The sequence below is a fragment of the Kwoniella botswanensis genome, chromosome 2 (genome assembly GCF_036426115.1).
Source record: "Kwoniella botswanensis chromosome 2, complete sequence".
Taxonomy (NCBI): domain Eukaryota; kingdom Fungi; phylum Basidiomycota; class Tremellomycetes; order Tremellales; family Cryptococcaceae; genus Kwoniella; species Kwoniella botswanensis.
Window position 1 is genome coordinate 2,274,408 of NC_088600.1, and position 14,499 is coordinate 2,288,906.

Sequence of the window (14,499 nt, forward strand, 5' to 3'; positions counted from 1 at the left end):
TATGTATATCAACATGTGAGCAGAGCATGACGCGCAGGCTAGAAAGAGAGAGAGAGACCAGAGCCAGTGATGAAGATTCCAGCGGTGAAAGAGAATCAAGGAATAACGTAAAGCTTATTCCTGGACCTGAAACCATTGATACGAACATAGAAAATCAGCAACAACGATTCCATTGTGTGAGCAGAATCATCATCCTCATGAGATACAAGAGAAGTCATCTTTCACAGCAGCAGCGATAACCCTGGCAGAAGAAGGGTAAGACGAAAGACAACCATCGAGAGTAACGGACATCACATAGATACTAGGTATACGAGTACAGAAAGCTCAACGCGACTGGAAGAAAGAAACACGACGTGCTTGATATATACCTACCTATACCTCTCGGGGTAGCAATCAGATGAACAACAGATCTAACATATCTTTCTTTGGTCGCTTTCTTCTCCATCTTCCAGAGAAGACATAGGAACGAGCGTGATAAGTTCGCACATGGATCACACCACCACCATGATCGGTCTACCATACCTCACCAAACGTATCATCGTACGAAGTTTTCTCATAACTTTCGGTATAATGGCTCTATTCATCATTTCGTCCAATATAATCGATGATCAGGGCTACGAACATCAGCGTCAACGTGCCAAGAGTCCCACTGCCAGTCCCTACGTGGGGAATCCTGGAGGAGGGTGGTTCAAGTCACCCAACAAATGGTCGATATCGAATGGAATGAAAGATCTCATACAAGCTGGTAAATGGAGGAACAACATGCAAGGTGATATGCTGATAGATCTCGATGGAGGGTTCGAAGGGAGATATAGCAGCTATGAGGATGTAGAGAATGTAGAAGGGAGAGATGGTTGGGTGGATCTGGAATGGGAATTGGTTGTGACAAACTATGAAGGGGGTGAGTCATAGATATGGCCATGACTACGCTAGTGGAGGATGACGTTGATGATGGATATGTGACCTTGGCAGGGACACCAGGATATCAAGTCTTCTCTAACATGTACCTCATTAACTCCGTCTTGACCTCTGTAGTCCCCTCGGACGCAAGTCAGATAATCGAATTACCTACGGATGACGAAGATGCCTATCAGATGGATCTGGAAATCCAAGAACAAATGTCAAACAAACCGAAACGTAATCCCTTTCCCGAGGTGAAACATATCTTGTCGAGTGAGAAGAGAGGTCAAGGTGCAGATGAAGGTAGATGGAAGATCGTTGATCAGGATGTGGGAAGGGATGAGATTGGTAAGAAAGGATATAAATTGGGAGGAGTTACTGTAAGTGAGGAATCCTTTCAGGACGAGCTCTTACTCTCGAAGGTTGACAATCTCGAATTGCCATCGCATCTGGGAGACATATGATTTGGAGAACAGCTAATCCGACTGAATTCATAGTACATCTTCAATGACCCTCCGGGACCTGATGGATATTTAGGTGAGTATACATCATCCTCTGCGTTCTACCAACCATCCTAAGCTGACGGTCGTACCTGTTTCCAGTCTATTTCAGGTGCGCTTCTTCATGGATACCGATTGATCAATAGGCTGATCTACCTCACTGTCATTAGACATTTCGTTCTTGAAGCTTTCTTGGGGGCTACCAGAGTATTAGCGTCCACCATGCCATATTCAATGTCCAAACCTGTACCCAAGCGGGTATGGTTCCCCCGTTGTGGTGCAGATCCCAGTTGGAGGGATGATCGAGGCGACAGTGGGTTTCTCATCCTTTTCACTGTTATAGACGCAAGCTAACATCAAGATCCATCAGATGCCTGGTTCCTCGCTCATGCCTTACCGTCTGTATCGATAGAGGACAAGCAAGGCTGGGAAGATAGGAATACCGCCGGATTGCCGTTATTACTTGAGAAAGTAGTGATCGTCGACCGATGTGAGTTGCATAGACAATCAGAAATACCTTGAATTAATCTCAAATCACGCGATAGGGGCAGCACATGCTTCAGGTGGAGAAGTGGGTAAATGGGGAAAGGTGAGGTCTCTTCTTTCTTTCCATCTCTTCCATCAGACTGTTCGACTGACTATCCACCAAACGTTCATGTTTTTTAGATGAACGCCCTTATACCCTCCATCTCGGCCACTCGATCATTCTGGGATTCCGTTCGATCCAACGTCATGCGTTCTCTGGGTGTTGATGATCACTCGGAGGTCGGATCGAGGGGATTGCCCGTTATAGTCTATGTGGATAGGCAGGTGAGTCTTGTTTTGGCCTTAACGGATAATGGCACTGACGATATAATACTTTCAGAAAGAAAACCCTAAGATGAAACAATCCGATCACGATGCTTTGGTAGAAGGATTAATGAGCTTGACGAACATTGCTGAAGTCCACGTAGCTAGACTGTCAGCTATGAGCAAAGCACGTCAGGTCGATCTCGTGGGAAGAGCCCAGGTATGTTCGAGCCGTCTCTCTCTTCCGTGCGGCTGTCCCTCTTGATATGCTAAACACCCGTACTTGACCAGGTCCTCGTATCTTTACATGGTGACGAACTATTCAACACCCTCTGGATGCCACCAAGAGAAGATTCTCTGGTGATTGAGTTGTTCGAAGATGGTGGTTTCATACGTAAGGCATAATTGATTCTGCTCTGAACGATGGTCCAGGAACTAACTAGTTCTCACATTCTGTAGGTGACTTTGAACTGCTAGCCACAGGCTTGAACCATAAATACATAGCCGTGCAGGGGGATCAGGTGTTGATGGAGGAGAAATGGAGAGAAACTGGTGCTACCAAAGGTGATGAGAGGGATAGAGTGAGTTCAATCTTTTCCTACAAGGGATAAGATTACCGTGATATCTGTTGGACCGTGGCTGATCTTGAAGTACCTTTAGGGTGAGATAAGTATAAACACAGAGCTGGTAGTCAGATTGATAGAAGAATCACTTGGATCGGATCCCGAGCTGGAATCGGACTCGATAGCTGGAAAATAGATGAGAGAAGTCTCGAACACAGATTACTGTAGTGATTATTTTTCTGCCTTTTGGGAAACATTGGATATACACTGTATCATAGTAGCATGTGGGGGTTTTCAGTACTTGAACTGCCACGATCCTGGATCAAGGTTCTTGATGTGTTGGTGCATATATCATCTACACGAGGATGACACGATGACGAGTAAGGGTTGTCGACTTCTATTTTAGGGTTACTCATGTACAGTGAAATGGAGTTCTCCTTATTCGCATACTCATTTCGATCCACACATCATCTTGTTGCATTGAGATATCTACTTGACCAAGATAAAATAATGGGTCCGAAAAGAAAACGCAGCAGACGTTCTACCACCACCTCCTCGGTGTATAATCGAGAAGATGCGGATTTGGAGCTGTCCAGTAACGATAATACGATCTTCAAGGTGGATTCATTCTACCTAAAGGCTCACAGGTGGGTCTACAAATCATTGATATGAAGTTGTCGCTGAAAGATCATTCATCAGTGAGGTATTCCGCAATATGTTCACCGATCAATTATTCACCAATTCGGCTATCCCTATCGATCTCTCATCCAAAGATCTGACATGCCTACTTGACATAATGGTCAGTGGTGAACCGCCCAAAAAAGCTTTATCACTCAAACAGGTCAAGACGCTTTACGCATTCTGCGATCAATATGAATGTCCATTCGTTCATCAATTGATGATATCACAATTCAAGGAAGTGGCAGATACCGAACCTTGGGATACGTTCATACTGGCAAGAACATAAAGATGTCGATTTGGCCAGATATGCTATAGAATCGATTGCTAAATTCAAGGATAAGCATTTGATCTCAGCTGGTAACATGCCACTTAGCATGGCCGAGACAATCGACCTACCGTTCTTGTTACCTTTATTGGAACAAGTGCAGGTTCACTCTGCGCAAATCTACACCATGGAGAATAGGTATACAGAAGGTCAAGTGAGGGAAATTTGGGCGAAGATAGCGAAGGATCCTCAGCCGAGAGAATGAAATTGTTGTGTAAGTCAATCACCTCTCCTGCGCAGAGAGTCCTTGGTGGCTGACAAATCGATGATGAAGGTTGAGGTACTTCAGTCGGCTTTTGGTAACTTGCTGAATTTGCTTTGACTCATGTTCATACTGTGGTGAGACCTGAATGAAAAGAATATCTGGTGACGGGAAAGCTATCGAAGGAATCATGATCGCACTAATTTGGCCACTTCAGCTTGCATCTCTTCAGAACAACCATTCTGATGCAACGTGAGTGCTACGGCTACATGACTCATTTTTTTGGTATGTGAAACCTTGATCCAGTAGTGACAATATAATGTTTCTTAATCTGAGAGACTGAGAAAGGATTAACTAAAAAACTATCAGCAGTCGGCAATCCCAAATAGTCCTTCACTTTAGTATTGACCGAGGGATATGAAGCTTGTCTTCGTGGAGCTGACTGGATGCTGAATTTCTTCATTCTATGACCGTAGATGAAAGAATATCACTCCGCATTGATTACTGCCTTAAACAGAAGAGGTTACAAGTCAGAGAAGTCGTACGTAGGGTGCGTCATTCTCTTCTGCTGGCAGAGTCATGCTACTCAGCGACGCAGATAACAAAATTCGTCTTTGTGCGTTTTCGGTATATAATTTGTTATATCATTTCGTAATGCAACATCACTGCAATGATGAGAAAACTGCGGTCGTCTGTGAAGAATTTGTCGGGCTGTAGATCAACACAAGAAATCTCATTCGAATACAATGCGAGCGACGCGGAAATACTTTTCATGAGCATTGACAATATACAATTCAAAGTCCATTCGTATATGCTGAGGGCGAACAGGTGAGCCTGAATATTATCCCAACTCAGCTCAACTTCCATTCAACTACTCAAGTTGAACCATGAAGTCTGGAATCTGGAATTATTAGTGCAGTCTTCCGGGATCTTCTGGGCGACACCTCTTCGAAACCGACTTTCCAACCTATCCGCATCGACGCTACTTCAACGGACTTCACCTGCTTCCTAAATTTCTTGTACCAAAGTCACCCAACTCTACCGAGCAGTTGGACCCAAGCTGAAGTCGTCTCAGAGTTATGCGATAGGTATAAATGCGATATCATCAAAGAGAGAATGATGCTCGCTCTAAGATCCTTCTCACCCAAAAGACCATGGGAGGCATTCTGCTTTGCAAGTCACCATGACGATATCATCCTTGCACGACATGCTCTTCAATCACTGGGATTAGACAAGAAGCGCAAGAATGCCACTTCAACTGAAACCACACTTGAAGATGCTTCAAAGGCAACTTTACCGTATTTACTAGGATATTTCGATCTGTGTAATATGTTGGAACCACCTTTGATATATAGATCAGGACTGCTTGAGAAAGATTGGAATACCCTTGGAAGCTGGTTTACACCGAGGAAGTAGGTAAGTGCCCTTCCGTGCAGGATACGTCGTACTGCTGTTGAGTACGTTTCCAGGTGTGTACGTCGAAAACCCATGCATATGTATGTTGAAAAGACATGGTATATTATAAGGTTTTAGATACTGGGCAAGGGAATGAGCACAGATTAAAGGACGTAAAGGTATGCAAGAAGTTTGTCTGAAAGAACAGGATTGTAGATTTGTTTTTTCGATTTCCAGCGGTAAATCTCTATTAATCCTTCCAGCTATCACTGTTCGAAATACCAAGGAATGTGCCTCCAAGTGCGAGCCGGTACATTGCCCAGGGCTCAATATTGCAGTATTCTTCAGTAGGTGACGTTAAGTCCAAAGTGAAAATCAGCACTATGGGTCCAATTGCTTCTGAAATGTCATTGTTGCATGACGCTTCTTCTCGAGTACGTATGATTGCTGTCGACATAGGTCTTTAGCAGGCGTACGCGTGGACCGACGTCTTCGGAGCACGCAAGCAACTTTCCCCCCAAAAACACACCCATACCAACCTTGCTTGTCAGCTGTGAGACTATTGATCTTCCCATTACATCCTCACAACATTCATTCATTACTCCAGTGATTCACGGAGTGGTCGTCTTAACAATGTCACCCGAGGGGACTTCCAAGTATTCGGAGAGCTATAATGACGAATCAGCCAATATCACCCTAACAAGCTCCGATGATGTCCTGTTCAAAGTGAACTCGTATGAGATGAAAACCCACAGGTCAGCGTCGATACCTACTGTTACGGTCCGCTTGAGGCCCTTGAGGCATCCAAGATTTTCCGCTGACCAGGATTTGTTCAAAGCTCGGTGCTGAGAGATATACTCAGTGATCCTAATTTGAAATCTTCGACTATCCCTATCGATCCCGATTCCTCCGTATTGATTCTCTTTCTCGACAACATGACAAAATATCCGCCTCCTCTGGTTTCGTCTTGGAAAATGGCAGAAAGTCTCTTCTCCCTCGCGGATAAGTACGATTGTCGAATCGTTCACGAAACACTCAAATTCCGCTTGGGCCATGTGACAATGATTGCACCATGGGAGGTCTTCTGCTTTGCCAGCCATGAAAATGATTTAGATCTTGCACGTAAAGCTCTGGAGAAGATGGGTCAAGATTTTAGGCGCAATGAAATGACTTTGACAGATATGTCAGCAAAGGACATACTGGAGCCTACCGCACCGTATCTAGTCGGATTGCTCGATCAGTTGGGAACAAATAGAACAGTGACCCGGAACACAAGGTCCCATCGAAATGATGTGAATTGGGAAATCATGGCCAAGTACTTTACTCCTCGACTGTAATTTCTCTTCTATCATCTTCTATGAAAAGCATGCAATCAATATCATAACACTCGGAATGTTAATCGGTCAACAGTATGTGCTCATGCATGTCGCTACACAGCAGACTATATCATCGACTTCCTCCCTTCGTCATCAAGTTCCACTTTTCCCACTATCACACCATTCTTCGCTTTCTTATCATTCATCCATCTGCCCAATCTAGGTTCTTGGCCTAGTGAAACTACAATGTATATATCATTCTTACTTCTCTTTTCACTTTCAGCATCAGCTGACTCGGGGAATGATGAGGGTTGGATGGTATTTGTAGGGTAAGAGAGAAGTTGGATTGAGTTGATGAATCCTCTTATTGGAATGGTGAGCGATATTGCCGAGAAATTCTTCAATGAAGGATCGAGAGCCCAAAATCGGATTTGGCCATCATAAGAACCTAATGAGCGAAGTCAGTGTTTGAAGCTGACGACACATCAAGGAGCTTTACTTACCAGATGCAAACAAGTTTGTTCCCCTTAATCCCGCCAGGGCCGTTATCCACCTTGGACCGGTGATCGCATAATCTTCGCTATCCACCAAATCCGTCAACCCATGGGCGAACGCTTTGGTGAAGATGGGTTTCTTCTTTCCTATATGCCATAATGATATCGAGCTATTATCAAGCACAGTCAGCTACTGCCACAATATGTTCTTCTTCAAGCTTAACTTACCCGCTATCACCACCAGATAAGAAATGCTGATCATCCAACATTTCCACTACGTCTATACTACCTTCCACAAACTCCTTTCCTTTCCCCTTCCTATCCTTCTTAGCTTCTTCAGCAGGATCGACACCTTCTGTCCAACCTCCTCCTAACCTTTCTTTCCTTTCTTCCGGCAATAAACCAGTTTGGTCTGATCTTGTTTTACCACCACCTCTAAAAACCAGCTGTACTTCCTCTTCAACTTTCCACCATCTGCATGTCCTGTCCCTCGATCCAGCTGTAACGGCCAGGGTGGGTTTCAAGGATGACACAGACGGTATGGAATCTTGATGACCAAAGAATGTATCAATTACTGACAAAGTCGCTATAGAATGTAAGGCCAAATGACGAGATAAGGATGCTGAGAGAATATGATGAGATGGGTTGTTTAACGCTGGCATAGCAATAGACTACGAGGAATAGGTCAGCTTCAGCTACTCTGTCTCGGAAAGAAAAAGCGGAAAGCTCACCGTGACAGCATCTTTATGACCTCTCAGACCTGTTACCCAAACAGGTTCATCCCCTTCAACATTCCATACTCCAATGACCTTGTCCCTACCTCCTGTCACTACAAATTTTCCATCTTCACTTGCGGCTATACATAATATCTCGCCTTTATGTCCGCCACCTTCTCCTACAGCTTGTCCAAAAAGTTTACCTATCTTCTTCAGCGTTGATGTGGCATATCTGATGATTGACCCTCGTTTCGTCGAGACGTATAGATATTTAGGTGTCATAGCGGCAGAAGTGGGGACGTGGGGTGATGTAGGTAGGAATCGGGTTGTAACGTTTGTCGTATTGGATGCTATGTACAGATGTATTTTGCCTGATTGTTCGGCCTGATAGATGATATTCAGCCCTACTTCCCGATATCAACGTCGGAGAAGCGACTCACAACGTCCTTTTGCAGTCTCGAAGCTATCAACTCCCTGTCAATCTCGGCAGCATCGTAATCTGTATTGGCGTTGGCTAACAGAGCATCCGGAATTAGCTACGAGAATAGTATAAAATGATCTCAGAGTGGACATACCAGCTTCGACCTCATCTCTGACTTTAGCCAAATAACCTTTTGCCAGCCTTACTCGTTTCTCAGCGGCAGTTTCATTCTGATCTATCAATTCCTCATCACTGAAATGAACATCTTCTCTTCCAGCTCTGAAATCCATCATATCTAAATCGCCTCCTCCATTCTCCCCTTCAGCGTCGGATGAAAGCTCCTCATCTTTCTCTGCTCGCCTTGACGATTTGGATTTCTGTCCTTTGCCATAAGGTAATGGTCGTCCCTCGCCGCCGTTTGACCTGGATGGGCCAGCTCGGTTGGTACGTTTCCTTTTCTTTTCGGATTGGAAGAATGGGTCGGGCATGTTGCGTGGCGATCTATAGTCTTTAGGACGATTTGTGCTAGATTGCTTAGAAAGTGTTGAAAATGCTGTCAATCATCTGAATCTCAAAATCTCAAAAATCTCAGAGCGACCACCGAACACGTGGTAGGGGGATCTTTTAGGCATGCTCATATCTCGCTGCTTGCCTAAATTACGATTGCTGAGGCGATATATATCTGATAGGCGCGGCCCGTTGTCGACGCCACGTCCTATCTGATCGCCTCGTCATAAGTGGTGGATGGTGGATGCGATTTCACCATCCATACCCTCTATATTCAGTTCATATACCCACCCATATCGGCTCATCATATAGCTTCAAGACCTCGCTCACATATCAGAGGCCTCAACATACACCCCTTCTTCCCTTCAATCTTCTGACGCGACCACACTCGGGTGCAGTGCGATACACATCACCTCGAAGATGAAGCTGAAAGATATCTCAAGGACAGCGACATTCGCATGGGACCAGTCATCATCTTCTTCTCCTTTACTCGCGACTGGTGCTGTAGCAGGTGCTTTAGATGAGAACTTTAGCAATGAGAGTCAGCTGGAGATCTGGGCTCCTGATTTTGGGGATGAGAAAGGAATAAGACTCGGAGGTGAAGGTAAAGGTGCTCAAGGGAGTATAACCGTGAATAGTCGGTGAGTAAACTGTTCTTCAGAGATGGTACCCATATAACTAATTGAGCTCTACTCGAAATGACGATAGATTCAACCGACTGGCGTGGTCTGCTCCATCCGCATCTCACCCAAAAGGTCTTCTTGCGGCTGGTATGGAGACTGGGGAAGTCAACTTGTTCGATCCAGAGAAGATATTGTCTGGCTCGAGGTGAGTATCCTCACAGGCTATTTGGTCAGAGTCATCTGCTCATCTAATGATTCGTAGTGCCGACGAAGCTCGTATCTTCAAGAGCGATAAGCACACTGGACCTGTCCGAGGTTTGGATTTCAACCAGATCCAAAAGAATCTCTTATTGACTGGTGCTGTCAACGCCGAAGCAAGTGGTTCTTCTTCTTCTTGCTTAACGTTCTACAACTTACATGTGATTGATTACCTTGTAGCTTTACATATACGATCTCAACAATCCTAACAACGCCCCCGTCCCACCAGGTCCTACATCCACAAAGCTTAACGAAATCACATCGCTTCAATGGAATCCCACCGTTGCTAGGGTATTCGCTGCTTCTTCCTCGTCAGGATTCACATCTGTTTGGGATTTGAAAGCTGGAAAGGAGATCGTCAGCTTACAGTATGGCGGAGGTGCTGCGAAGGGAATGGAGACCGTGGGCGGTGTCGCGGGTTTGCAGATGGGCAAAAGAAGAGGAATGAGTGATGTTTGTTGGCATCCTGAAAATGTAAGCTCCAATATTGGCAAATACTAGTCAAGATCGATGCTGACATCTGGTAGGCCACGAGATTGATCACTGCTTCGGAAGACGATGAATCACCAATCATCATGTTATGGGATTTAAGGAATACTAGGGCTCCCGAGAAGGTGAGTTTTCAGGTATCTACATACCGATGTGACTTGGCTAACAGTACTGTACAGATCCTGAGCGGTCATCATAAAGGTGTTCTTTCAGTCGCTTGGTGTAAGCAAGACGCCGATCTGCTGCTATCATGTGGTAAAGATAATAGAACGCTCTGCTGGAATCCTTCAACTGGAGAGATCATCGGAGAAGTGAGTCCAGTGTCTATCGAACATCGCTGACAAGGTAGCTTCCTGCAAGTAACGACTGGTCATTCCAAACCACTTGGTGCCCACGAAACCCTGATCTTCTCGCTACTGCCTCATTCGACGGTCATATCGGTATTCATTCTCTCCAAACAACTAGCATTCCATCTCAGCCAGCTGAGAAACTCAACGAGGAGGCTTCTGCGGACGATATATTCGGCGCTCTAAGTCAAGAAGAGCCTTCCAATGATACTGCCAACGTACTGTCCCTCAAACAACCTCCTAAATGGCTGCGAAGACCGGTCTCAGCTACTTTCGGTTTTGGTGGACTTCTCGCTACAACCTCTAACTTGCCAGGCGCTTCGGGTAAACACCAAAGTGGAGTCGTGCATCTCCGTACCGTCACTACAGAGCAAGGCGTTATAGAAAGAGCTACAGCTTTAGATGCTACAGCTGGCGAGAAAGAGAAACTTGCCGAATTCTGTTCAGATCGGGCAAGTGGTAACGATGATGCTTGGAGGGCTCTCCAAACTTTGTTCAAAACCAATTCACGTGAAGAGCTCGTCCAACTACTTGGTTTCTCAAAGGAAGAAGTCGTGAAAAAGGTACAGGAAGCTATTGGGAAATTCCCTTCCGTCACTGTTACCGAAGAGCCATTGGAGGATCAAACAAAAGCGGACGCGAAAGATGAATCTGAAGTAGCCACACCTACTGTAGAGAAAACACCTGAAGAAGCTAGCTCTGTAGCCGACGAGACTGCCAGTGTGAAGGGGTCAGAAACCGCTTCAACAACTGGTGCTACTGATAAAAGTCTCTTCGATGAGGATCACGCCCCAGGTACACCCGCCGCTGCCGCTGCCGACTTTTTCTCTTCGATGGCTACAGGGACACTTCGAAACCCTCAACTTGACAGCATTATCCCTCACAAGAACAACGAGTTTGTCGATTCATCTGTCGCCGCCACGATCGGCAGTCGAGCCTCTTCAGTCAGAGATGAGATTATTACCAAAGAGAATACTTTCCAAATCTATCCTGAAGGCGAAAGTGATATTGATAAACTCATCACTCAAGCCCTTGTCATGGGCGACTTCAAATCTGCCGTCGACCTTTGTCTCGCCTCGGAAAGATTCGCCGATGCCCTGCTCCTTGCTGTACGAGGTGGTCCAGATCTCCTTCAATCCACTCAAAAAGCTTATTTCGCTCGACAAACCGCTTCTCTCCCCTTCCTCCGAGTGTTCCAATCTATAGTCACTGAAGACCTTATCGATATCGTCCAGAATGCCGACCTTCGAGAATGGAAAGTCGCTTTCGTTGTCATCTGCACTTTTGCCAAGGAGAGCGAGTTCAGCAATCTTGCCGAACAGCTTGGTCAACGACTTCAATTCAAATGGCGCACGCTCACTGGCTCTGATAGCCCAGAAGCTAAGGAATCTGCCAGGATCGCTAGACAGGACGCTACCTTGTGTTACCTCGCAGCAAGGAAATTAGAAAAGGTGGTCAGCATCTGGGTTGATGAGATGTCCGAAGAAGAGGAAGCGACGGATACAACTCGATACGCTGCTCACGCACAAGCCCTCCAATCATTCATCGAAAAGGTGGCAGTATTTACCGCGGCCACAGGGTATGTCGATGAGGATCTTCTCTCTCCGACCGAATCTGCTGTCGCTGCTGAGACAGGTGCAAGAACCTACAAGCTGGCTGGATTGTACGATCGATATTACGAGTACGCCGATCTCTTGGCGACTCAGGGTCTTGTCGACATCGCTGCCAAGTTTGTCAAGATAACTCCTCCAGATTACAAGGGGACTGGTGCTGCTGGTTCCGAATTAGACAAAGCTAGGGATAGATTATTTACTGTCGCTGGTATTCAAGCTGGAAGTGTCTCAGTCAACTCTGCCTTCGGAGCTGCTAAAACCCAACCTCAAGCTTCTACTTCCTATGCCCCCACCAGTTCTTCTTCGTACGCTCCCCAGACAGCCGGGCCATACAGCCTTGCTCCTTCATCGACTGGGCCGTATAGTGTCGTACAGCCTCCTGCTCCCTATGGTCAGTCACGGCCCTCAGCTTATGCACCTCCTCCGGCTCCTACCGCTCCCACCCAGAACGCCTACAAGCCTCCCACTACCTCCACGCCATATCAGCCTGCTCAACAGCAGCAGTCTTACGGAGGATATGATGAAACAAACCCTTATGCTCCTTCCCCAGTGTCAACTTATCAGCCGGCTGGCTACTCTGCCAATGGCTATCGACCCAACGAACCTCAGGCTCAAGGCTATGGCGCACCTCAGCAACCTTACGGTGCTCCTCCCCAAGTGATCCCTCCACCGCCTCGAGCTCGCTCAATCAACGGTCCAACTTCAAACACCCCTCCACCTTTACCTGCAGCTCAGAGAAGGGATATCCCGGGATGGAACGATGCACCCAACCTCGCACCCAAACGACCTCAAAGTGCTGTTAACAAGGAAGTCAACAAACCCACTGCCATTACTTCTCCTTTCCCAAACATGCCTAATCCATTCGAGGCTCAACCCACCGGATTCACACCTCCCCCAGCTCGACAAACACCTCAATCGGGTGTTCTTCCACCACCACCTAAGGGCGGTCCACGAGCTCCTTCCACCCAGATGCCACCTCCGCCAAGATCAGTGGCTTCGCCTCCTGCTCAACAGCAATCACCTCCTCAGTTTCAGCCCCCTCCACCCCGTGGACAACCGCTTGCCGGTCCACCACCCGCTGCTCGACCAGCTCCACCACCCCAAGCTAGAGCTGGACCCCCTCCTCCAGGTGTAATGGCTGGACCACCTCCTCAAAGAGCTTTGTCACCTTTGGGTCCAGGTAGAGTAGGTTCGCCATTGGCAGGACAGATAAGGCCACCCCCTCAACAACGACCGCCTCAAGCTATGTCACCCCCGACTCAACATCAAGCTCCTCCACCGCCACCTATGGGCTCACGAATGGCCGGTCCTCCACCTCCAGGAAGAAGTCCTTCTGTCCAGCAGCAACAACAACAAGGTGGACCACCACCTCAGGTGATAAATTCTCCCCCTAAAGCTGCTCAACAGGAGGTCCAACCACCTCCTGCAACACCGGCCAAACCCACTCATCGTAAGTGGACATGCATATCGGAGCATCAGTCGCTGACACCAGGATTTTATAGCTGCCGGAGACAGATCGCATATCCCCCCTTCATCACGACCTGTCTTCGAGACTTTGTCAAATGAGCTTTCAGCGGTGAAACAAAAGAACTTCCCTGTGAGTAAACACTGATTTTTGATTATTCCTGGTGATGAAAATCCACGCTCCATATTCCTCGCTGACGACTCTACCAACAGCCTAACGTGAAAAAGGTGGTCGAGGATACCGAACGAAGGTTGAACATCCTCTTCGATGGTCTTAACAACGACTCAGTACCCAAACCAGCTTTGGACTTACTGAATAACATCACTAAGGGTAAGTCTACATCTCATTCACCCAACCCGAATTGAACTGATAACGGTCATTTATAGCTATCGCTGCGAAGGATTGGAATGCAGCCTTGGCAATGCATGTCGAGCTATTGACTAGTGCCACTGGTGATATGACTACTTGGGTGGTGAGTGAACTTATACATCTGATCTTCAACATATCCGCTGACATCTCGTGGTTTCTGTCATAGCCCGGAGTCAAGCAATTGGTGAGGTTGAGTGTATAGATCGCCTTTTATGGTGTAAGAGGAAGAATGTAGATAGTCTGAATGATGTTTTTCTGATTCGATACATAAAAAGATATGGCGTAATGAATTGATTTTGCATACTTGATGAATGATATTGACTTTTGCGTCCAATTGCAAGAATACGACACACTTTGCTTTGACAATGCAAGATACATGCGAGATTGATGATTGAGGAAGAAACACAGAATGCAAATTGTCTATGAAGGAGCTACAAAAGATGACATGTAAAATGATCGAGATATACTATGATAATGGCTAGACTATCTTTGATGCTACAGTGTCCGCTAAATTGATGTGCTATTT

General features: G+C 46.3%; 6 protein-coding genes across 6 annotated transcripts; 5 read left to right on the top strand and 1 right to left on the bottom strand.

The window, feature by feature from the left end:
* Positions 1-504: 504 nt before the first annotated feature.
* Positions 505-2,948, top strand: L199_007749 (uncharacterized protein; the record flags this gene model as incomplete). Its single annotated transcript, XM_064893435.1, has 12 exons — positions 505-901; positions 973-1,280; positions 1,398-1,437; positions 1,503-1,512; positions 1,571-1,713; positions 1,771-1,890; positions 1,946-1,989; positions 2,067-2,210; positions 2,266-2,409; positions 2,481-2,583; positions 2,649-2,770; positions 2,850-2,948. The coding sequence occupies 12 exons, from the start codon at positions 505-507 to the stop codon at positions 2,946-2,948; spliced, it is 1,674 nt and encodes a 557-aa protein (XP_064749507.1).
* A 314-nt stretch (positions 2,949-3,262) lies between these two features.
* L199_007750 (uncharacterized protein) lies at positions 3,263-3,963 on the top strand (the record flags this gene model as incomplete). The annotated part of the gene is made up of 3 exons (XM_064893436.1): positions 3,263-3,399; positions 3,452-3,551; positions 3,679-3,963. The coding sequence occupies 3 exons, from the start codon at positions 3,263-3,265 to the stop codon at positions 3,961-3,963; spliced, it is 522 nt and encodes a 173-aa protein (XP_064749508.1).
* Positions 3,964-4,633: 670 nt separating this feature from the next.
* Positions 4,634-5,376, top strand: L199_007751 (uncharacterized protein; the record flags this gene model as incomplete). Its single annotated transcript, XM_064893437.1, has 2 exons — positions 4,634-4,788; positions 4,875-5,376. 2 exons carry the CDS (start codon positions 4,634-4,636, stop codon positions 5,374-5,376), a joined length of 657 nt encoding a protein of 218 aa, XP_064749509.1.
* Positions 5,377-5,988: 612 nt separating this feature from the next.
* L199_007752 (uncharacterized protein) lies at positions 5,989-6,692 on the top strand (the record flags this gene model as incomplete). The annotated part of the gene is made up of 2 exons (XM_064893438.1): positions 5,989-6,110; positions 6,194-6,692. The coding sequence occupies 2 exons, from the start codon at positions 5,989-5,991 to the stop codon at positions 6,690-6,692; spliced, it is 621 nt and encodes a 206-aa protein (XP_064749510.1).
* A 104-nt stretch (positions 6,693-6,796) lies between these two features.
* L199_007753 (uncharacterized protein) lies at positions 6,797-8,790 on the bottom strand (the record flags this gene model as incomplete). The annotated part of the gene is made up of 6 exons (XM_064893439.1): positions 6,797-7,119; positions 7,175-7,335; positions 7,394-7,836; positions 7,897-8,265; positions 8,322-8,395; positions 8,457-8,790. The coding sequence occupies 6 exons, from the start codon at positions 8,788-8,790 to the stop codon at positions 6,797-6,799; spliced, it is 1,704 nt and encodes a 567-aa protein (XP_064749511.1).
* A 439-nt stretch (positions 8,791-9,229) lies between these two features.
* On the top strand, positions 9,230-14,175 carry L199_007754 (uncharacterized protein; the record flags this gene model as incomplete). The annotated part of the gene is made up of 11 exons (XM_064893440.1): positions 9,230-9,450; positions 9,518-9,637; positions 9,695-9,806; positions 9,871-10,164; positions 10,218-10,304; positions 10,359-10,490; positions 10,658-13,589; positions 13,642-13,736; positions 13,817-13,934; positions 13,991-14,076; positions 14,140-14,175. 11 exons carry the CDS (start codon positions 9,230-9,232, stop codon positions 14,173-14,175), a joined length of 4,233 nt encoding a protein of 1,410 aa, XP_064749512.1.
* Positions 14,176-14,499: the final 324 nt, after the last annotated feature.